The sequence below is a fragment of the Hippopotamus amphibius genome, chromosome 13 (assembly GCF_030028045.1).
Source record: "Hippopotamus amphibius kiboko isolate mHipAmp2 chromosome 13, mHipAmp2.hap2, whole genome shotgun sequence".
NCBI lineage: Eukaryota > Metazoa > Chordata > Mammalia > Artiodactyla > Hippopotamidae > Hippopotamus > Hippopotamus amphibius.
The window spans coordinates 40,800,959-40,823,800 of record NC_080198.1 but is presented as its reverse complement, the minus strand read 5'-3'; the positions used below and the strand labels follow the sequence as shown (position 1 = coordinate 40,823,800).

Here is a 22,842-nt window from a genome sequence, read left to right as displayed (position 1 = left end):
CACACATTAGGTTCACCAGCCCCATGTCTGGGCACTGATCTGAAAGAAATACCCAAAATGCATAGAGCAGACTTCCCAGTAGAGTTAAGGGGTTTCCACCAAGTCTGGACATACCTAATAAAGCGATGAGGCAGACAGCCTGTAAGTGTCTACTTGGTCTGATGATTTGCACAGGGTGAGGGGGACATGGTGCATGGGCTGGGAAAAGGGATATGGGAAGGGTCTAATGGACAGACAGAGTTGTAGTACCGAGGACAGCATGGTGGCCTCCCAGCCCCACTTGCCACAAAGCGTGTCTGGGGCAGAAGATGAAGGGGTGCTGGGAGTCATGGGGCCCCAGCATTACCGCTGAGGCAAACGGGTGCAAAATGTAACACTGGTTGGGACAGGGATTCTTTCTATTTCTTCATGGACCATGGGGATTCTCTGGCTCTCCTGGTAAAGGGGGCTTTGGGGACACTGGGAGCTTCCTCCTTAGTGGAGATATCAGAGCACTGACAGCAGCACTCAAAACACGCTGTCCATGTGAGTGAACCAGGGGAAGGGCTCAACTGTCTAACAACAGAGCTCTGTCACATACAGTTACCGCATTCTGTTGAACAAAAGAAGCCAGACAGAAAGAGGACAGCACCTGTGATTCCATTTATATGAAGTTAAAGAAGAGACACATCTAATCCATGCACAGAAGTCAGAGTGGCCCCTGGCTCTGGGCACAATGCAAGGGCACTTTCTGGGATGACAGGGCTACCCCCCACCATCTGGCTACATGGGTGTATGCGTATCAAAACTTCACCAAGATGTACACCTAGGACTAGTCTGCTTTGCTGAATTTAAGTTATACCTCAATAAAAATAACAAAGAGCTGCATTTATAAAGAATTTTGAATAATATGAGGACATGCCTACACTGTAATCTTTAGCCAAAAAAAAAAAAAAAACCCAAAAAGCAGCATAAAGTGCTGGTATGTGTGTGAAAAAAATTAATTAGAAAGTATGCATGGGAAAAGGTCTGAATTAAAACACATCATGTGTTAAGGGACTGTTTTGAGATTATGAGAATATATCTAATTTTTTCCATATTTTCTATTTTTCTGTTTTTCCTAACTTGATACAATGAGCATGTGTTGGTTTTATAACTAGACATCTGTTTTAAAAATTAAAAGATTCATTTGCTATTTTTTCAGCCCATCTCACTGCTGACACTGACCTGGAGTCAGTGTGAGCCCCTGTATGTTCGTGTGAGCTGCTATGTGGCAGGGTTTCAGCTCATTGAGCTCAGGCAGTTGGCCCTTTGAACCCAAAGAAAAGATTCAATGTCCTTCCCATCTTGTGGATGAAGCTCTGAGTCACGGTCCAGAGAGGGAAGCAGCCCTTGGAACTCAGGTGCAATGACTCGAAGTGGAGCAGCTGCTGAAAGCCTGGCCAGCAGCCCACAAGGAGGGCTGGGCTTCAAGTCCAGAATGGCAAACCAGTCAGAAGATCGTTTCTCGTGGAGAGTCTGAAGGCCATACATATCAGGACTAGAGCCCTGCAAACTGGGAAACTGGGAGAGCCAAGGTAAAAAAAGAGAAGCGGAGACGGCAAAGCTAAGTCACAGCATTGATAAACCACTGGTTTACTGCTGCTGCTGTTGTATCCAGAGCAACGCTCCATTGATTAAATGCTGACGATGCTCCCATGGGTCCTCACTTCCTTGTGCATCCCTGGGATGAACCCTTATCCCAAAAGGTGACCTGAATGTCCCCCTAAAAGGGGGTCACACAGAGTGCTAAGGTGCACTTCCTTGTTTCAGCCTGTGGATCCTCACCCTGTATTACCCAAGTGTGTATTTTTCAAACCAACTTGGCCATAGAGTCATTTTGTGTTTAAGTGGGGGAGGTCCCTTGGGGCCCCCAAGTCTAGCACATCATTTCACAGAATGGGGAAATCGAAGTCTCTTGTCGAGGGCACACAGAGAGTCAGCAGCCCAATCTGAGTGACTCCGAGCCCGCTCTGCTACTCCACGCTGCCCTCTGCGGGTGAGTGTGCCCTCAAGTCCACAGGCACCCCTATGATAGACCCTCAGAACACACAGCAAAGCCCAGCTCTGCATGGTGAAGTACAATACAAAGCAACCAATGCCACACACAGAAACATAACGTTTGCCCGGCAGCATCTGAAAGTTCTACCCAGCGTACTACCAGTGAACATAACGCTTCCCTTCAACCAGCCAAAACTATACTCCCTATTTCCTGTGAAATTGTGTATTAATTTATTTGCTACCTATTTTATGAAAGCGTTCTCAAGCACTCTGTACATCGTTGCTTAACTAGCCCACAGAGACCGGTACCTACAAAGGGCTCTACACTCGTTCTGTCGTTTGATCTTAACCACAGATCTGTCAAGCCGGTTTGTGTGTGGGTTTTTTGCCCCCATCTTACAGATAAGAAAACTAGGGCCTGGAGAGTTTCAGTAACTTGTACAAATCAATCAAGTACTGAAATGGCTAAAAAGTTCATTTTCTAAGATCCTACAGAAAAACCTGAATAGATTTTTTGGCCAACCCAAGAGTAAAGAGTGAAGCTGGGGGTTATGTCCAGCCTCATGACTAGAGTCCAGTTCTCTATCACTGACTCTTGAATCACACATACAGCATGAACTTGAACATTTTCTTCATGACTCAGTGTCCTGGTTGAGTGAGTTGCTGGCTCTTCTGTGTTTTTCTGGCTTTCCCCAGCAGTCATATCCCCCCATTCTGTAAGCACTAGCTGTTAGCGTCTCCCTTTCAGCTTCTATTTTGCTAATACTAATCTGCTCTAGACAAGGACCCCAGGGAACCAATTTTGTTAGAATTTTATATAATAAATCTAAGGAAGGATTACTGAGTAACTAAGATTCTGATGTTTACTGAGTGTATACTATGTGCTAAATTCTGGACATGGATGCCTCATGCAATCCTCCCAACAAACCCATGAAGCAACTACCATTATTCAGCCCATTCCACAGATGAGAAAGCCGAGGGTAGGGCCAGGCTTCGAGCTCAGGCAATCTTACTGCAGAGGCCACTTCCACAGGTTTGGGGTCTCCTCAGATCACAAGTCAGTGCTTCTTATTCTGTGGCAGAGGAAACAGAAGCCCCCAGAGGGCGCCCTTGTGGCTCGAGGCTGGCTCTCCACTACGTTCTCGGTTCTGTTATCTAAAATTAAGGTTTTTAGATAAGTAACCAACCACCAAGGAAGCTTGGGGTGACCGCATATAATATTGAAATAGAATCCTGAACTTGACCCTATTCTTCTACTGCTTGTTGCCTGTTTTGTGTTGAAAAATTCTCAAAGAAATTCCAGATAGACTGTATCCTTGGAGTGAGGAACTCTGCTGCCTATATCCCTGGCAGAGTACAGGCACTCACGAACGCCTGCTGGCTTGCAGGGATGCAAAACAGTGAACAGGGAGAGTGGAAATTCATAATGACACACCGCCCCCACCGCCACCCCCCCCCACCCCAAGATTCTTGACCCAGGAGAATGATGGGCAACGTGTTTAGCTCACAGGTGAACGCAGAGTAAACAAAAACCCTTAAGCAACCAGTTATTTTAGTTTGCAGAGGAAAACAGTATCAGGTGGTGAGCATATGTGTGTGAGTTGTGGCAGGCAAGGAGGGTGGGGGGAGAGTGGATAAAGGGGGAGCACAGGGTTACCGTAAGATGTTTCCGTCACTTTAAAGTTGGTTTCAGCAGGCTTTCAGGAAAGACAAATAGCAATGGAATCAGAATCTCTCATGCTTTGAGCCTCCCTGCTGATAAGCCCTGTGGTCTTATACAAATCATTTGCCTCTTGGACAGTAGTTTCTTTCAGTAAAATGAGGGCTTTTGACTAGATGGACATGAGTGTTCTTCTAGTTCTAATACCTTTCAATTCTTTCTGTTTTCTGACTGTGTAGTTGGATGAACAGAGAACCAAGAAGAAATTGTGTAATCAGGGAAGCCCATGAATAAACTTTCAGACCAGAGATCTATTTTCTAGTCTATTTTAAACTCAATACTTTTTTTTTAAAAAAAAAAGGACTGTTCTCTGATGATTTTCTGTGCTGCAACATACTTGTTCATTGAAAACTCCGCCCCCAACTTAGAAGAAACTGTGCATTTCCTACTTTTATGCTGTCTATATGTTTGATTTGCACAGCTCAGCTGGTCAGAGGAACTAAGACATCCGTCCCCCTACGAGAATCTCTCCCGGTAAGTCACCGCTCAGCCACTTTGCCTATTACTTAGCTCAGCTTGTGTGATGAGTGAAAGCCCTTACAGGAAACCATAAAAGACATTAGAAAAACACCAGGTGTTCACTGAACTATCTTAAAATATAATCTTTAAGGAAAAAGTCAGAATTAAGAATGAGCTTCAGACTGTGATAACATCAGAGATATAAAACATGATTATGAATGAACTTTAAAGGGAGCGATATTGCTTTTAAAAGCCCTCATCTTTCAAAAGAAAGATCTTTCAGAGAGATGATGATGATTGGCCAAAACCTTGATAGAGATTATCTACTGGTAAGAACTAAAACCTCCTCATCGGGATGCCCTCTGAGTATGTGCCCAACAAGAAGTTGTGTCTAAGTCCTGTTCTTTTTTTTTTTTTTTTTGCCAAGAAGCCTGAAAATTGTCCAAATTAATAACAAGTTATAAATACCAAATCAAGTTTCACAGCACATTTAATGTATGGTTGTTTTTCTGGCTCAGAATTTAAAGGTGAGATTTTCTGTGTGCTTCTCTTGGCTGCCTAATCTGAGGTACTGGAAACTTGAGACTCACAAGGACTAATTAGAGAAAATTCCCAGCGAAGCAGTGGAACTTAAATAGACCAGGCAAGTCAGTGGGTTGTGAAGGGACTGAGCTAACCCAGGATGTATGATGAGAGATGAAACATTGTCCACTTGGCTGTTTCTTATGTACGTGTGGGAGCTCTTAAGCTCAGCAGCTCAGAAACTACAAACACAAACTTCAGAGAAAATGTGAGAATGGCTGTCTGGATTTTACAACTGGCTGCTGGCTTCTATGACCTTCTCACGGGACTTGGGCATCAGCCCGTTTCATTTTGATTACATCGAGGCGCCAGGCTGACAGTCCTGCTTTTAGTTTTCTCACCAAGGAGTGAAAGACAGGGGACCACAACGGGTAAGAGTCCAGACTGCCTACGTTCAAGATTAGTTGCTTCCTCACTGTGTGTCTTTGGGTAAGTTACTCACCCTCTCTGGTGCTCTGAGGTCCTTATTTGCAAAACGGGGACAATAACCTGATCTGCCTCACTGGGTCACCTTGAGGATTAACTGAATGAATGGGAGTGAAGCTTAGAACAGAGCTTGGCCAGCAGACTGCCCTGGGGAACTGTTCATTATCACCAGCACGCTCGTGATGAAGCGGTGTGTAAGCTAACTCCTGGGAATGGCAGCTTCAGAATGCATTGTAAGACAGTGTCGGACGGGGCCTAACCCAGTTTCCCGACACTGTTATCACAGCTTCATTCACGCCATGTGGCTACGCAACATCAGGTTTTATTTGGTGAGATGATGCTCTCCATCTAGTAAGCAGAGAAGCAGGCAGCAAACTATCCCTTACCACAGAAGTTCATGTTAGACCAAAAAAGGGACTTCAGTTAAATGTAGAAATCTATGCATCAATTTTTAAAACCTACTGGCGTATAAGATGGTTTACATTCATGATGGAATGTAAGGACATTCTAGGACTTTATAAAATATCTCTTCTCTATTCACAGAGGCGAGCAAAATGGATTATCAAACATCAAGTCCCCTCTACGACATTGATTATGGGATGTCAGAGCCCTGCCAAAAAATCAACGTGAGACAAACTGCAGCCTGGCTCCTGCCCCCGCTCTACTCGCTGGTGTTCATCTTTGGTTTTGTGGGCAACTTGCTGGTCGTCCTCATCCTGATCAACTGCAAAAAGCTGAAGAGCATGACTGACATCTACCTGCTCAACCTGGCCATCTCTGACCTGCTGTTCCTCCTCACCGTCCCGTTCTGGGCTCACTACGCTGCAGACCAGTGGGTCTTTGGAAATATAATGTGCCAGTTTTTCACAGGCTTCTATTTCATTGGCTTTTTCTCTGGAATCTTCTTCATCATCCTCTTGACAATCGACAGGTACCTGGCTATCGTCCATGCTGTGTTTGCTTTGAAAGCCAGGACAGTCACCTTTGGGGTGGTGACAAGTGGGGTCACCTGGGTGGTGGCTGTGTTTGCCTCTCTCCCAGGAATCATCTTCACCAAATCCCAAAAAGAGGGTTCTCGTTATACATGTAGCCCTCATTTTCCATCCAGCCAGTATCATTTCTGGAAGAGTTTCCAGACTTTAAAGATGGTCATCTTGGGCCTGGTGCTGCCACTGCTTGTCATGATCGTGTGCTACTCGGGAATCCTAAAAACCCTGCTTCGGTGTCGCAATGAAAAGAAGAGGCACAAGGCCGTGAGGCTCATCTTTGCCATCATGATCGTCTACTTTCTCTTCTGGGCTCCCTACAACATCGTCCTTCTCCTGAGCACCTTCCAGGAATTCTTTGGCCTAAATAACTGCAGTGGCTCTAATAGGCTGGACCAAGCCATGCAGGTGACAGAGACCCTGGGGATGACGCACTGCTGCATCAACCCCATCATCTACGCCTTCGTTGGGGAGAAGTTCCGAAACTATCTCTTGTGGTTCTTCCGAAAGCACATTGCCAGACGCTTCTGCAAGGGCTGTCCAGTCTTCCAGGGAGACGCTCCAGAGCGAGCGAGCTCCGTTTATACGCGATCCACGGGGGAGCAGGAAATCTCTGTTGGCCTGTGACCTGACTCAGTTTTTATATGCAGACTGGGGTGGGAGCGGTTCTTTTAAAGAGGAAGTTACTGTCCTATAGGGTCTAAGTTTCATCCATCAATTTGGCATCAGGTCTAAGTATATTAGATATGTCAAGCCCATCAATTCTAGAAAGCGAAGTCAAGACATGCTGATGAAATAGCAACCTTCTCACCTCACCTCCACATACATCAATTTATTGGCAAACTCTCCCTTTCACAGCAAAAGTTAAATATAAAAAAAAAATTCTCAGTGAATTACTAATTCCTGAGTTTGGTTACCTGAACGGGAATAACAAAATGAACGGAAGAAAGTATTCTATAGTTTCTTATCTGTGCAGGGCAACATCTAAGTTGCAAATGTGCTTAAAATAGATCCTTCTCTTGCCATGGAGAGAAAAGACATGCCCGTAATCAGTTAAGAAATGACATCTCCCATGTGGGATCTCCCCTCCGAGATGTGGTTAATAAGTTCCACAGACATTCACACCAGGGGAGAGCCCTGTGGCCTGCTGAGAACTGGGAAGGCTTCTTCTCAGAGAAGGGACTGGAGGTGGATAGTGTTGGTGGAGAGAGAAGCTGAGCTCCAGGCTGCAGGCACCACACAAGCAAAGCTTAGCTGTGGGGAGACATGCGCTGGTTGGGGGAGCCCCTGGGGAGGAAGAGTGAGGTTGGAACATGAGGAACCTGGACAACGCTGCTCATCAAAATCGGAAAGCAGAGCAGGGAGCCCTGGCCAGTGTTGCAGAAGGCTCATTCCACGGCCAAAGGATGGCCTGGAAAGGTGAGCGTTGAGAGCAAGGAGACCAAAACAATCTGGCCAAGTGAGGAGCCTCCACTTAGGTCAAGGTGCCAGAGATGGGAAGGAGGGATGCATTCTCATAGCATTTAGGATGAGAGTCAGCAGAAGTTGGAGAAGATTTGGCTTGGCAGTGAGCAACAGAGAAGAGTCAGAGAGAACCCCTAGATTTCAGGCAAGCATCAGAGATGCCCTAAAAGAGACACCAAGGAGGAGGAGGTTTAGGTCAAAACAGGAGTTGGTGGAAGAGAAAGGGTCCAGTTTTGTGAGCTGAACATAGCCCTAGGCACACAGTCCCTGGGCTGCCTGTCACTGACTGCTCCTGCCCCCAGAGCAGTCCTTCCCATCCCAGCTTGAATCATGAGGCATCTCCAGGTGGCTCTGAAACACCAGACTTACGAATGCCCGAGCCTGAGGTCCAGGAACAATTTTAGGTCAGATATGACATCTAGGTGAGGACCGATTACATAATTAATGAAAATCCAGAGCTTTATAAGCACTGAGTAAAGAGGCCCTGAAGAGCTGCGGGAAGCCTGAATGACTGTTTCCGCCTGCCCAGTGCACCACTATTTAAGTATGGTCTTCCGGATTTAACTATTAATAGACAGAAGGAGGACACACTCATTTGGAAACAGACTGCCTCAAGCTTTATAAGCCACAAAATGTGCAATTTACTAACCTCTGTGTTTCAGGCTGAATGTGGGGCCTTTAAATATACCTTCCAGACGCCATCTCCAAACGAATCGTACCCAAACACTAAGAAACTTATCCATTTCAAAAGGAGAATTATTTTTTTTTGCAGTTGCCACTTATTTTGTATATGCCTAAGATTGTTTTGAATTCAGGGGTAGCTAAGACTATCGCTGTAAAGATTACGTGGGAAAATGTAAAGGAGTAAGAATCCCTCAGGTGATTAAGGCGTCAGAATAAGAGGTACTACTGATTTTTCTCTAGCTCTAAAATGTGAAACTTGAGGGTTGTGGCTGTCAGTGGGAAGTGACTGGAAGGGCCTTTTCTTTCGCTCTTAAGGTTGTCAAGAGTGCATACATGACATATGACCCTCACCTATGTGTCAATTCAAACATTCTGATATCTTTGTGTGTGTGTATACGTAGAAACATATATATATAAACACATACATATGTATGACATTCTTATGTATATAGAAAGTTACAAATTGCTTGGAAGAAAATATGCATCTAATAAAAACCTTGTAAAATGACTGTATTCTTGCTCTTTCAGCCAAGTGTACACTTAGAAAATAGCACATGAAATTGTGAGAGCATTTGGTAAGTAGCTGTTCTGGAAAATTTCTCACACACACACACACACACATACTGAGAATTATTTTTCTAATTATTTTTAAAAGTTGACCCTCTCCCTGGGTCAAATTGCCAGAATAATTTGTTTTTAAAGATGCTACTTCCCAGAGTGGTGATTCTGAACAATTGACCCAGAAAACTTTTAAATTTCAGGTTTAATTCTACTACTCAAGCAAAAGAATTGACATGTTTTTTAAAAAAAGAAAATCAATGTGTGATTCAGCATATGCCAGCTGTCTATGCTTGAAAATGAAGACATATCATATCATAATCTGGTTATTTATCTGTGGTCTTGAGTCACAGGCACATAATGCAGGAGGAAGAGGTTGGTGGCTATAAAGATTGCTTTTCTTTCAATTAAAATCTCTCCCCAAAACTTGGCTGTAATTACAGCAATGGCAACAGTGCCCCTGTGAACTTCTGTGTATGTGTCTCTTACCCTCAAGGACAGGTGCTCCAGGTGGAGGCTGACCTGGCCGGGCACACTCACACTGGCTTTTTCCCCACTGCCTTCTCCCCTTCCAGAGTGGACTCTACAGAGTCGACCAGCATCCTACTTGGAGGTCTGTGAAATGAGCAGCAGACAAGGACAGCTGGAGCTGGTCCTGAGGACAGCTTCTCCCTAACAATACCTGAAGGACTGCCTTCCATCTCATAGGCCACAAGAAGGCATGAATCAATGAAGGCTGCAAGGGGGCTGGGGTCAGAGCAAAGGGAAGGGCCAGGGAGAAGGGAGGTCTGCCCCATATGACAAAGGCAGCTGCCATGGAGAAGTGGGAAAGTGTCGGTTTTTATAGCTGCTACACATGCACTTCTTATTCTCTTTCCCTCTGAAAAAATGAATCCAATGTCAGCACAAAGAAAAAGCTACCCGACATGTCTGCGGCCTTTCCAGAGTACATCCTCGTCCATCCCCCATGCTCACTTCTCATTTGCCTGGATCCTCCATGCCCCTCGCTCTACAGGCCCCTCCACTGCCCACCTCTTCTCTGCCCACCCCTTAGATCAACAAACAAGTGTGAACTCATTATGGCCTGCAGGTTCTGACTCCATTTTCTGCCTCATCCCAGAGGCCCCATCAAGGAAGGGGTTTCACACATGCCGTGGAGAAAGTCAAAGAAAAGGCGAATGTCCTTAGCAGGGAGGAATAATGTGCAAATTCATAAATTAGGATTATGTTGACATCTGTATTCCAAGGGTTCTCAGTAGAAGCAGCTCTGACTAAACTATAATGTGTTGGCATTTCTACTGATCAAATTAGTAGGTCATTTACTTCCTATCCGAAGGAAGGACAGATTCCCCAACATGAACATCGACATTCAAGTGTTAACCCTTCTAATGAAGGCATCTGACTCACCACTGAAGTGAGATGTGAGCCAGAGAACAAGTCCTGAACTTCCTAACTGCTCTGGCTCATAGTTTGATAACATATCCTTTACCTACAGTTCAGGGTTTGTGGAGAACTCCTATAACCCTCCAGGGTGAGGGTGGAAAGGAGGCAAAAAGAGGCATTTCCATAGCTCCTTTGCAATTAAATAAAGTTCACTATAAAAGTCTTGCTTGTATTTTTCCAAAATACTGTCAAACTTTAACATTTTATTTTATGTATATGTCATAATTATGCCACATTTTCCATTTTCCATAATTTGTTGTAAGCATTTTCACAAGTCATTTATGTTTGGCTCCATATTGTTAATACTTTGAGAATAAGTTCTGTGTCATTGTGATCCTGTCATATTTCAGGAACTTATTTTTGTCTCTTTTTCTTAAAGTGGTAACTAGCTTTTTAAAGCACACGCTTAAATGTCCTTTCCACATTAAATTCAATGGGAAGCCCATCAAAGCCATTAAGAACCTTGGGCTATACTGCCCCCCTGTGGCCACTTACCAAACCAACAAGAGCAGCCAGCAGCCATCCTTGACCAGAGAGAATGTGTAGACAGGGGGCATTTTTACTCTCAGCTGTATAATGTTTGTCTCTGCTGGCACCACTCCTGTTGTGGACAAGAACTATTCCCACAGCAGCTCGGTGTGGATGATGCACAATTCACTCCTGTTATTTGTGAAGAACAAGAGGAGCATCAGTGGAGGCCACACTGATGCCTGCAGTGAAGGTCCCAACTGCCCAGGGCCAATCCCTGCAGATCTGGCCAATCTCTGAGATTCTGATTTGATCAGTCTGCGATGCAGCCTGTGGTTGTGACTTTCAGACATTGCCCAGGTGATCCTAAGTGTTGCCAAGTTTGAAACCCACTTGCTTACAGCCCGTCAAACTGACAGCAGGTCCGAGAGAGGGCTGATGTCTGAGGAGGATGCTGCCCAGCCTGGAAGTGGGTGGCACGTGGGCCCAGTAGAATCTGAATTCAGATCCTCAATTTTCATAACAGAACAATGACTGTCTTCCCTCAAGCTGGTTTTAAAAGCATGTAAATCTAGACTTAATTGTCAATATAAAATATCTGTATTTGAGGCTCCAAATATTTTGCTTTCATTTCTGGTCTTAGATTATGTTTTGACCCATCCATTCCAAGTGAAAAGTAAATAAAAGTGGGATGTCTGGCGCCCATGCTGAGCTTGGCGGCTTCAAATTCAATAGAGAACAAGTCTATCATGTACAAAAGGTCTGTCTGAGATGGTTTACAAGTGAATATAGATTTTGCTTCTGTTGGCAAAAGAATCCTCCCCCCATCATTTCTTCCTCCCTCCAGTGAGCCTCACCGTTAACTATGTCCAGTAAAAAGCATTATTCCCAAAGAACCGAATAACTCTGGGAACCTCGTCAACCCTGGGTGAGGCAATGATAATTCTGCAGAGAAATCAACAGTTTTAAAACAGCAGTTGTTCCTATTTAGTCTAAAATTCCTCTACTTATGTTTACTGCCACTTAGCTAATATTCTTCAAAAATCCCTTTTAAGAAAATTATAGGGACTTCCCTGGTTTCCCAGTGGTTAAGAATCTGTCTTGCAATGCAGAGGATGCCAGTTCAATCCCTAGTTGTGGAACTAAGATCCCACGTGCTGCAGGGCAACTGAGCCCGCGTACCACAACTACTGAGCCTACTTGCTCTAGGGCCCACAGGCCCACTCGCTCTAGAGCCCGCACGCTCTGGAACCCATGGTGTCACAACTAGAGAGAATCTCGTGCACCACAACAAAGAGCCTGTGAGCCACAACGAAAAGATCCCATGTGCCACAACTAAGACCCGACGCAGCCGAAAAATAAATAATATTTTAAAAAAAGAAAGAGAAAGAAAATTATGATGTTTGTCTAACATACAGTCAATTCAGGGCTCTGCTGACTGGTTAACTCACTCCTTCATGCAGTGTACAAAGTAGAGCCTGGTAGATGAAAGAGCAGGTATTTAAAAATCAGACTGACCTGAGCCCCAGCCTTGAGATTCTGGGAGCCTGGGGAAGTCATTTAAAGACTCCGGATCTTAGATTCCTTTCCTGTAATTTAGGGTACTATTAATATCCACCAGTGAGTTATGCTGGGATATAGTGTCTAGACGAGCACTGTCCAGTAGCACTTTCTGTGATGATGAAAATACTCTGTATCTGCACTGCCCAATCCAGTGGCCACCAGACTAGTGCAAAATGCGGTTAATGTGGCTGTGGAACTAGGTTTTTTATTTTAATTAATTTAATTTTAATATGGCCAATGGCTACATTAATGGACAGTGTAAATCTGGCATACAACAGATACTCATAAATATCAGTATTACTTGGACTCTGGCATCAGGGATTCTTATGTTTAAATTCCTAAACATGTTACTAAATGTTTCTAAGCCTCAGTTTCCTCATCTGTAATATGGGGCTAATAATAATACCTATCTCATAGATTGGTTCAGAGGATTAAACAGAAACCACATGTTAACAGCATAATGCAGTATCTGGCACACAGAAAGAACCTCTTGTAACTGTCGGCTACTTTCCTAATGGCTGTCTGCTCTTTAGATCAGGACCCCACTCCCCCACAGAACACTCTTCAACATGGCGGGCGATCCAACTCACCTTCTGCAGTGGAGTAGAAGCACTGCAGACCTGAAAGGGCTCTCTGGGTGTGAAATCAAATACCATGGATTTAGAGTAATAGACAGAAAGAGTCTCCCAACTTTACGGCATTGTGTTCAATGCATTCAACCTTATGGATCTCTTTTGAAAAGCCTTTCAAGGGTAATTAACCTTATAATGTAATTCTGGCTGGATGCAGACCCTATAGAGCTCAAAGCAAAATGGGAGATGGGGGTATGGGTGGCAGGCCAACTCCCCCCGCCCCCCACCTCTGGGATTCTGACAGAAGCTTACACACAAGGAGAATCAAGAACTAGGTAAGTCCTGAATATCTGATGAGCTCTGGCAAAGTAACATAGGCAGATGTGGTTTAGGCAAGGAAGGCAATGGGGTTTCTCACCACTATCCTCAATCTAGATCCGGGACCCTCACCCGCAGCTGTGCTTGCGGAAAGGGAAGCAATCAAAAGGCCCTCAGCCCACTCTCCTCCCATAGAAGCTGGGACAGTCAGGGGTGGGAGAGGGAGGGTAAGTGCCACCGTCAGCCCTCCCCTGAGAGGGAGAGGGGACTTAGGCAGAAGCTCTGCCCTCCTTGGAGCAGGAGCAGAAACCTGGGGAAGTGGGAAGTGAAGGAGGTCTCCCTAGCACCATTCAGTTGTACATCAACTATCTGCAGCTCAACATTCATTCATTCATTCAACAAATTTGTGGAGGGCCTACTACGCACAAGACGGCAACCATTTCACAAGAGTTCTGTCCTTATGAGATGCGCTGTTTAGACAGAAAGACAGGCAAATAAACAAAGTGACCTGGTGTTTGAAGAGCATGCTGTGAAAGAGGCCCAGGGAGGAGGCTCTGAGAGTGAGAGGAGCATGAGCTCTCCCAGCCCAAGCACAGGGACCTGGGGAATGGCGCCTGCAGGAGGCAATGTGTACCTGAGCAACGGCTGCTGAAAAGCTCCCTTAGGTAGATCATGGGAGAGGGAGCAAGTGTGCAGAGCTGACCAAGAGCAAGGCACAGGCCAGGGGCCTCCAGTGGCACAGCCTAGATGAGATAGGTAGATGGATGTATAGATGGATAGACAGATAGACAGACTATGTGAGTGTGTGTGGTGGGGGTGGGGGGGGAGGGCAGTGTGGGCATTCCTCCCAAGGGAAGTCAGGAGTAGTGGCCAGTACAGAGGGAGGGCAGGACCAGGAAATGTCCCCTCCAGGCTTCCCCTGGGCAAACACTCTGCCCCTCCTTTTGAACGGAAACAAAACACAAGGTGATGGGGAGCCAGGAGTCTCCCCAACACAGCACCCAAGTGCATTAGCTATTTTTGATTCCACATTCCCCATTTATTCATTAATTCAACATTTACTGAATGCCTACTGTGTGCAATGTCTGTGTCAAGCTCTCAGGAATGGATTCTATCCTGCTGGCCACAGGAAACCCCTGACACCATTAGACCCCCATCAACTTTGCTTTTCAGAAAAAGTCTTCTGTCCATAGGACAAAAGGACAGACTCGGGGAAGGAGGAGGCGTCACAAACCAGAGGTGATAGGGGGAGAAAAGCCAAGGATCACGTGGGCCCCAGGGAATAAGGTTTCCACAGAAGCACAGTTATTTCCAGACATCTGTAAGGACAGGCTGTCTACCACCGTCTGCTTGTATCTACACCTCCTCAAGCAGATGACACTGAACAGAATGTACTTATTCCTACTCCCCAGCGTCACTGTCCTGAGCACAGGTCGTGGAGGGGTGGGGACAGGTCTGCACCCACAGACAAGGCCCCAAGCTCTCTGAATTCTTGGATCTGGTTTTGTAACCTCCCCGTCTTTCCTCTTGCTCTAGTTTGCAGGTACCAAAGGGAATAATTTAAAAGTCTCCTTCCCACTCCTGTCTCCAGCTCCCCAGTTTCCTATCCTAGAGGCAATGAAGTTACCAGATTCTTATCACTGAGATATTTCCTGCTTATATAAACAAATTCACATCTACATCCTTATCCTCTACTTTTACACAAATGCTAGTATAATGTAGCACACTTCGGTTCTTTTCACTTTATGATATTGGGCAACTTACTTAAGCTCTCTGTGCCTCACTTTCTCCATCTGTGAAATGGGGATAATACCAACCCCATAGATCATTCTAAGGAGCAGATAAATATATTACCTGGCCTATGGCAATACGTGACATGTATTTTAACTGTCCCATGATAGCCACTTGGAGAATTTTAGCTATTGCTGTTGTTAGCCATTCAGAAAGATTTAATTTGTATGCAAGTGAACTTATTAACTTTTTTCTTCGGATTCTGGGTTTTGTGGCATGTTTAGAAAAGCATTCGCCACTCTGAGACTGCAAAAATGTTTTCCTGGCTTCATTTTTTTTAATAATCTTTACCATTCTCTCTCTCTCTCTCTGGGATTTATCTTGGAGTATGGAGTGAAGAGGAGATCTAAAACTTTTTCCCCCAGGTGGCACACAATCATCCCAAGACCAACTGTTACATAATTTTCCTACTCACTTAAAATGCCATCTAATATTTTAAATCCCCCTCAATGTCTGGCTTTACTTCTGTACTTTCAGTTAAATGACTGTATCCCCAGATGCCATTTAACATGCTTCTCTGTGCCCCGTATTTTCTTCGAACTTCTTGTTATGTCTGGAGGATTCCTGAGCTGCAGGCATGATTCCTTGGGGAGATGCCTCATGGATGGGATGAGCACTTCCGTCACTCCACATAGGGGATGCAGTCACTGTTACTATGATGTGAATGTTGATCACTGGGCATGGGGCAGTCAGATCAGTTAGAGAGGCCCCCTGCTAGCCTTTGATGGTCTTTCAAGGGCACTGCAGTGGACACAAATTAGAGAGGCCACCTGCCTACCCTGAAGTCCAGGAGTGTGCTACTACCCAGGTGAGCCAGTCAGATCCTCCTCCCAAAGATGATGACCATGACTGGGCCCCACAGTAGCAGGCAGTGACCTGGAGAGAGGACCAGTTAACTGCCTGGCAGGGGATGGGGAGGAAGGCTGTCACAACACAGAACTGCCCCAGGTCACATCTTTCCCAAGGCCAGATGCTTGGCGATTCCTCCTCTCCTGTGATCAACACCAAGAATCTGCCAGCACTGCCCTTCATTGCTGGGTGAGCCTGAGTGGGTTTCTGCTGTTTGCACCTAGGGCACCTTAAGGAATACAGACAATACAGATGTAGAAGTGCCTGCTTTGCCCACATGTGCAGCAGAAGCATTTCTCTACACCACACTTCCCAGCTGCTCCCTTCTTTTTCCAGCTGAATGGAAGTTTTTATACATAGATGCATTAATACTCATTTACCAGCTGCTGTAAAGTGAATGTTTGTGACCATCCCCTCCCCCCCAATTCATTTGTTGAAATCCTAACCCCAATGTGATGGTATCTGGAGGTGAGGCCTTTGGGAGGTAACTAGATCATGAGGGTGGAGCCCTCACCAATGGCATTAGTGCCCTTATAAAAGAGATAGGAGAGCTTGCTCTTTCTCTGCTCTTCCCCTGTGAGGATACAAGGACAAGATGGCCTTCTAGAGGCTTTCACCAGACACCAGATCTGCTGGCACCTTGATCTTGGACTTCCCAGCTTCCAGAAGTGTGAGAAATAAATGCCTGTTGTTTAAGCCACCCCATCTACAGTGACTGGTTACAGCCAACTCAAGCTGACCAAGACACCAGGCATTTCTGCTACAAAGTGTTCCTATCTATCTATCTATCTATCTATCTATCTATCTATCTATCTACCTATCTACCTATCTATCTATTTTGGCTGTGCCAGGTCTTAGCTGCAGCACAGAGGATCTTTGTTGCAGCATGAGGGCTCTTAGTTGCAGCATGCGGACTCCTTAGTTGTGGCATGCAGACTCCTTGGTTGCGGAATGTGAACTCTTAATTGCAGCATGCATGCGGGGATATAGTTCCCCAACGAGAGATCAACTGGGCCCCCTGTATTGGGAGCTTGGGGTCTTACCCACTGGACCACCAGGGAAGTCCCCGAAGTGTTTCTCTGTCCTTTTGGAAACTGCTTTTTTAAGTTATCTTATATTAATTACAAAATAATATCACTTTTGGAAAGTGAACCCTCTTGCCCCTCTTAAAGTGCTGTCCCCCACCCCTAGTTTTCCTCCTCTATCAAAACCTCCTCTCCCATTTTTCACCCAGCACAGGTTAAATAACACATTACAGTAGAAAAGTGTCACTAAATCAGGGGATTTGCATTTTAAGTTAATCATTTATTTACCCAATACTTATAGAGAAGCTAGTATGCTGGTGCTAGGGTCACAATGGGGCCCGAGTTCCTGTGTTCACGGAATGATTTAAGAGTCTAGAGACAGGAGCCAGAGAGATACACAGACCATTGCAGAGTGTAGAGTGAGGCATGCTCCAGCACCGCGGAGGGCTTCCAGCCCCGTGCTGGCCTGTCAGAGTTGGCTTCTTGGCAGTGATGATGGCTCAGGGAAAGCCTGAGAACCAAGGAGGGCCTTCTGATGACGCAGGGTTAGTTAAATCAGACCCCATACTCAGAAGCACAAATTAAACTATTTTATAACCAGACACACTTTTCCTCATTCTGAGCTCCATTTGTTTCAGAACACAGAGTTCCATTCCATCTTTCACAGCACCTTCAACCCAACTCCATGATTCTTCAGCCACATTCAGGATGCATGCAATTCATCTTCTGTTCGGTGCTCTGCTGCCAAAAATTTTTCCCCTTTCCCCCAGCTCCCATGGTTGATTCCTCTAGCGTAGTGGATCCCACCAGGGGATGACCCTCCTCCAGGGGCCATCCAGCCATGTCTGGAGACACTGCGTTGTTACAACTTGGGAAGAGACTAGGGGTGCTGCTCAGCATCCTACAGTCCCCCACAACAAAACCACCCCAGCTGTCAGCAGAGCCGTGGCTGAGAACCCTCCTCCAGCCTCAGCAAGGAGGACCCTGAATCAGGCCCCACACAGACTGCTGCAGCTGACTCCAGACTCATGATACGTTCTGGACACGTTCACGGCCACAGGACTATCACTCAGGCTATCCAAAGGCATCCATTCATTTCACTCCACTACTTCCACAGCCTTACCACACCTGATGACGCAGGACAAGCCCACAGTGGTGCCACCAGAGAGGCTCTCAGCTTCCCCACAGCACGTGAAGACCTAATGAGTGTGTGTTCCCTCTCCCCTCCAACCCCCTTGGCCAGGTGACCTTAGAACATAGCAGTTCCAGACATCTTTCTCAGCAATCCAGTTTGTGAGCATATGGGGCGGGGTGGGGGTGGGGGAGGCTATTTTACGAGGAGAAATTACAAAGAAAAGTGTATATATGTGGAACGAATGGAGAAATTTCAGTGGAAACAGTGTATGAGAAAACACAGAGGCACAGAGAAGAGGTAGCTTCAGGGAACAGATGGTGAGTGGTTTCATGAGAGGGGAAAGTGAGAAGGGAGTGGAAAAAATTGGGACTGGAGGCTGGTGAGTAGAGGACAAATGAATATGGGCCTCGCACACCCTGCTAAGGAGTGTGGACCAGTGTGGGTGGAGGAGGCTTGGAAACCATGGAGTAAATGCATACTTTGGACCCTGAATGGCCCTAGCGAGTGGCAGATGTGCTGAAGGAAGACAAGAAGGGAGGTAGGGACCCTGGGCTGAGGTTTTGGCACTGCTCTTTCTAGGACACAATGGAGGCCTTTACCCAGGTAAAGAGCTCTGTGTGGACAGAAATTAGTGTATTTGAAAGCTACGAGGGAGAACCACTCATCAAGACTTGGATTCAGGGAGTAAGTGGTGGGGGGGGGTCCAGGCTTGGGCTCCAGCTCAAAGGGATGGGGAGCACTGGCTCCAGGATGTGGAATGATGGGTTCAGTTTTTAGGACAGGTTGAGAAATCCTGGAGGACATCCAGGTGGCAGTGTCGAGAGAAGCTGGACGTGCTGGCCTTGAGTCCAGCAGAGCAAATGGGTGGAGATTCACATTTGGAGTCACAGGAAGTGAACACCGTGGGGCTGGACAAGTGGCTCTAGACAGAATCCAGAAGAACACAGACAGCAAAGGAGCCCCAGAGGAGGAGAAGGTGAAGGTGGGCAAGGCAAAGCCAACTGTAGAGGGGACAGCTTTGGGAGGAACAGGAAGTGTCAGAGATGTCTAATGCTCCCAAGCAAGATAAGAACGGAAAAAACACCTCCTGACCCTGTGAGGCAATCAGAAAGGCACAATAACTTCGGAGCTCCTGCTTTGTCTCTTCCTGGGTCAACTCACGGCAAAGGAGCACAGAACCATATTTCCTCCTTCCCCCAAAAAACATGATTTTTGTCCCCAAGTTCTGGGCTCTCCCGAAGGGATGGGACTTGGCCTTTGTGGTCTAAAGGTCCTGGTTTACTAGGAGAGGGAAGTGCCCTTTCCAGTGATCCTTCCAGAGAGTGTGGCTGAGTCATTTGGGACAGGAACGGATGGGACCGTGGACTCTGATGCAGAGACAGGAGCCAGCTCCTCAGAGGCCCCAAGGCCTGGAAGGAAATGGCTGCAGATCCTCTGAGGAGCCTCAAGGACCAGCCTGGGGGAGCATCGGGCAGGAGGGAGCACAGCCTGCCATCTCTAACATGTGGGGCTCACATGGGCCTTAGCCCTTGGAGGGACCCAAAGGAACCACCCAGGCTGAGGACCAAGGCAAACTCTGTCCTGCAGTTAAAATCTGTCATGATTTAATTTTGTTAAAGGAACTATTTTTAAAGTGAGATGCTACTTAGTTTATTATCTTTTACCTCTGTTTATAAGAAAAAAATTCTTATCTAATTAAGACAGGGTTAGTATCCAATCAGTGACTATCTAACATGACTGACTATATGAAAGCTGTTATGGCCAGCGAGGTGGGGAAAGAGAGGAGAGGGGAATGGTGGAGGGTGGGGCAGGAAGGACAAACCACTTCCTCTTCCGCTCTTCTCTTCACATCCTGAGGACAACGGTGAGTAACCAAGGCAACAGTCAAGTGGAGTGAGTGGGCAGCGTGACCTCGCTGTGCACATGACTCCTCCTTCCACATGCCACACACATGGGTTTCACAGTCTTATGACATGGTGGTGTTGAAATTTTCAGTTTCCATTCCTTGTCATTCAGGGTAAATGAAATTTGCAGGAAACCAGAACCCTCAGCCTGTGCAGTGCTCTGCCCACATGCCCACTTCAGTCCTGGGGATGGGGCTGCTGCACCCCTCACTGGGAACCACCCTCAGCCACTGGGACCTGCCTGCCCGGGGTGGCTGCGGCCGATGACTGGCTGATGTGAGACTGCAGAGGCCAGGCCCCTTCTCTCACTGTGGGACAGCGCTCAAGGACCACCCCAGAGCTCCACATAGGATCAGATGAGACCCCACATTGTGTTGAGGTGTGTGTCGTACCCACATCGAGGTGGCTTCTCCCTCTGCCCAGTCCTGCCTTGCTCACTCCCTTACACACGTGTCTCCTGGAAGCCACCCCAACAGGACCTCTGCCGCTGAGAGCTCTGGATTATCAGGAATGCAATCTAAGGTAGTCTGATTCTTGGTTTCAACTTTCTCTTCCACAGAAACTCAGTCACAGCTGCCAGTAAGTAATAAAATGCCTCTACCTTGAACTGTGTTACTTCCCCTTACCTTGCTCCTTCTCTGACATCCCAGTAGATGGTCCCTCAAAGGCCTGAAAAAGAAGACACAGAAGGAAAAAGGAGGAGAGGGGAAGAGGCCTATGCATGCCTTGTCTGGCTAACTCTCATTCAGACTGTGGACTTAGAAGCCTCCCACCCCAGGAAACCCTGCCTGGTCCCTCTGGCTGGGCCAGGTGCCACTGCTTGCTCCCCTACTTGCATGTGTCTCCCCCAGCACAGCACATGACTCTCTGAATTATAACTAGGTATGCACCTGACCATTTCCCTCCAGAGAGTCAATGCCAAGAGGGCAGAGAAGGGGTCTATACTTTGCTGCCATTTTCTCCAGGGACCTGGCAAAGTTCCTGGCACTCAGGAGACGTGTTCTGCAGAGTCCTAGCAGCAAACAAATGGCACCCGCAAGTAGGGCAACTGAGGAAAGTTTGGTAAGAGGACTCTTTACAAAGCTTAGAGAGGGCATGGGGAAACCACAGTACACGGTGCAGTATCTGGTGCTAGTGAGAGCAGGCCACCGTTCCCGCTGCCAGGAACAAGGAGCACAGGGCAAGGGAGGTGGCAGGGGATGCTGTCTGACAAGAGCTGCTCAGAGGTCAAAACACACACCAGCCCCACCAGGAAGGCAACCCCTGAGACCCACCAGGAAGGAGCCAGGGAGCTAAATCCCTTGACCTCACTTTCCAATCTCCTGCCTACAACTCCCCATTGGCAAAATGCAACTGAAACTCAGAGGATAGAGGAGCCTGCTGTTACAAGATAAGGCTCCCTGGACATAAATCAAGGTGGAGAAGAGAAGAGAGTAGATACAGAAGAGCAAAAGGAAGATTTACAAGACAGTAGACACTAAATACCTGGGAAATGAATAAATGAATGACATTTTTCAACAAATATGAATTGAAACACTACTCAATGAATATTTATCATTCTGATCACTGTCTCATGTAGACAAATCAAAGGCTGCACACATAAAAAAGGCACTAGGTATAACTCCAATCTGAGGGCAAACAATAAGGCCTTAGGCTACGTGAGATGGGGATCTGGAACTGAGAGGTCCTGACATAAAGCTAGCGCTTGGGAAAAGACCAGAAGAAACTCGCCCAGAGGCAGATGACAATAGCTTTTGCCTAGGGGAAGAATTTCTGAGAATCCAAAACCTGTGCCACATGAAAATCTGAGGTTCAATTTTATAATACCCTCAAAATGGGAGACCCCAAAACAGGCCAGGAAACATCATCACAGGTCACTGATACTCTTAGTGCTCCTGGCTGAAACAAACGCAAAACTCCTCCGGAAGGGAGTGCTCCCACTTCAGGCCATGAAAAAGCTGCTGCAGAGAAAATAATCCCCAATAAAAATGAATTCACACTGAGACTACAAAACACACAAAGAAATGACCACCATGAGTGACAGCTGGCAGGCCTAACAACTATAGGATGAGAACTCCGAAAGAGTTGATTAAATCATGATTTGATTAAAAGTATTTTCATAAGGAATCAAAATCCTAAAAAAGGAACAAAATATTATTACCAGAACCCACTCAGTGTATACAAAGGTATATTCCACTCTTACAGAATTTGTCTTATTGCCCTAACTCAGCACACTGTCTTAGAATATGAAAAATCCTAGAAACCCTTCTGGAATATGGGGGCTTTTACTCAGTGGGTGTTTTCCCTCTCTTTTCCTAGGGATGCATACTCACCTTCTGAGTCCCCTTGTCTCCTAATCGAAGAGTACTGAAATAATTCTCAGGATTTAATGATTTTCCTTCTTTATTCAGCACCGTATCTGTAGTAAGATTAGGTTTGGGTACAGCTCAAAGGTACCACAAAGTTTTGGTACAAGATTATACTCTATTTCTTGTTCAGTTGCTACTGGCAAATTTTTAGAATTTTTGTTGAAAGTATTTTTCAGTCATTTTATAAGGTAGTGGAGGAGGAAGAGTCTGTGACCCTACTTCACTCTGCCATCTTTACTAGAAAGCCCCACACTACTGTTTTTGAGATTCTATAGGGGCTTCAAAAACATTAAGCACTGTTTTCAACTTGGGCAGCCCCAGATGCAGTGGTGTATGTGTGCTGACTCCGGAGTGTTGTTGTCTATAGCTGGGTGGCAGAGGGATATGGGCCTCCCGTTTATAGGCAGTAGCTGCTCCAGCTCAGCGGACTGCATTTCACCACAGGATGTTGTCGGTGGCCCTGGGGAGACCAATCTCAGTGGAATGGTGGGGACAGAAGCCAGGCCA

General features: G+C 46.3%; 1 protein-coding gene across 1 annotated transcript; it reads left to right on the top strand.

Moving 5' to 3' along the window:
* The first annotated feature begins 4,098 nt into the window (after positions 1-4,098).
* Positions 4,099-7,062, top strand: LOC130834955 (C-C chemokine receptor type 5). Its single transcript, XM_057706085.1, has 2 exons — positions 4,099-4,213; positions 5,750-7,062. Exon 2 carries the CDS (start codon positions 5,761-5,763, stop codon positions 6,817-6,819), a length of 1,059 nt encoding a protein of 352 aa, XP_057562068.1. The 5' UTR covers positions 4,099-4,213; positions 5,750-5,760; the 3' UTR covers positions 6,820-7,062.
* The last annotated feature ends 15,780 nt before the right edge of the window (positions 7,063-22,842 follow it).

Excerpts from the sequence above, each read along its gene's own strand:
- LOC130834955 (XM_057706085.1), top strand. The coding sequence starts at position 5,761 with ATGGATTATCAAACATCAAGTCCCCTCTACGACATTGATTATGGGATG.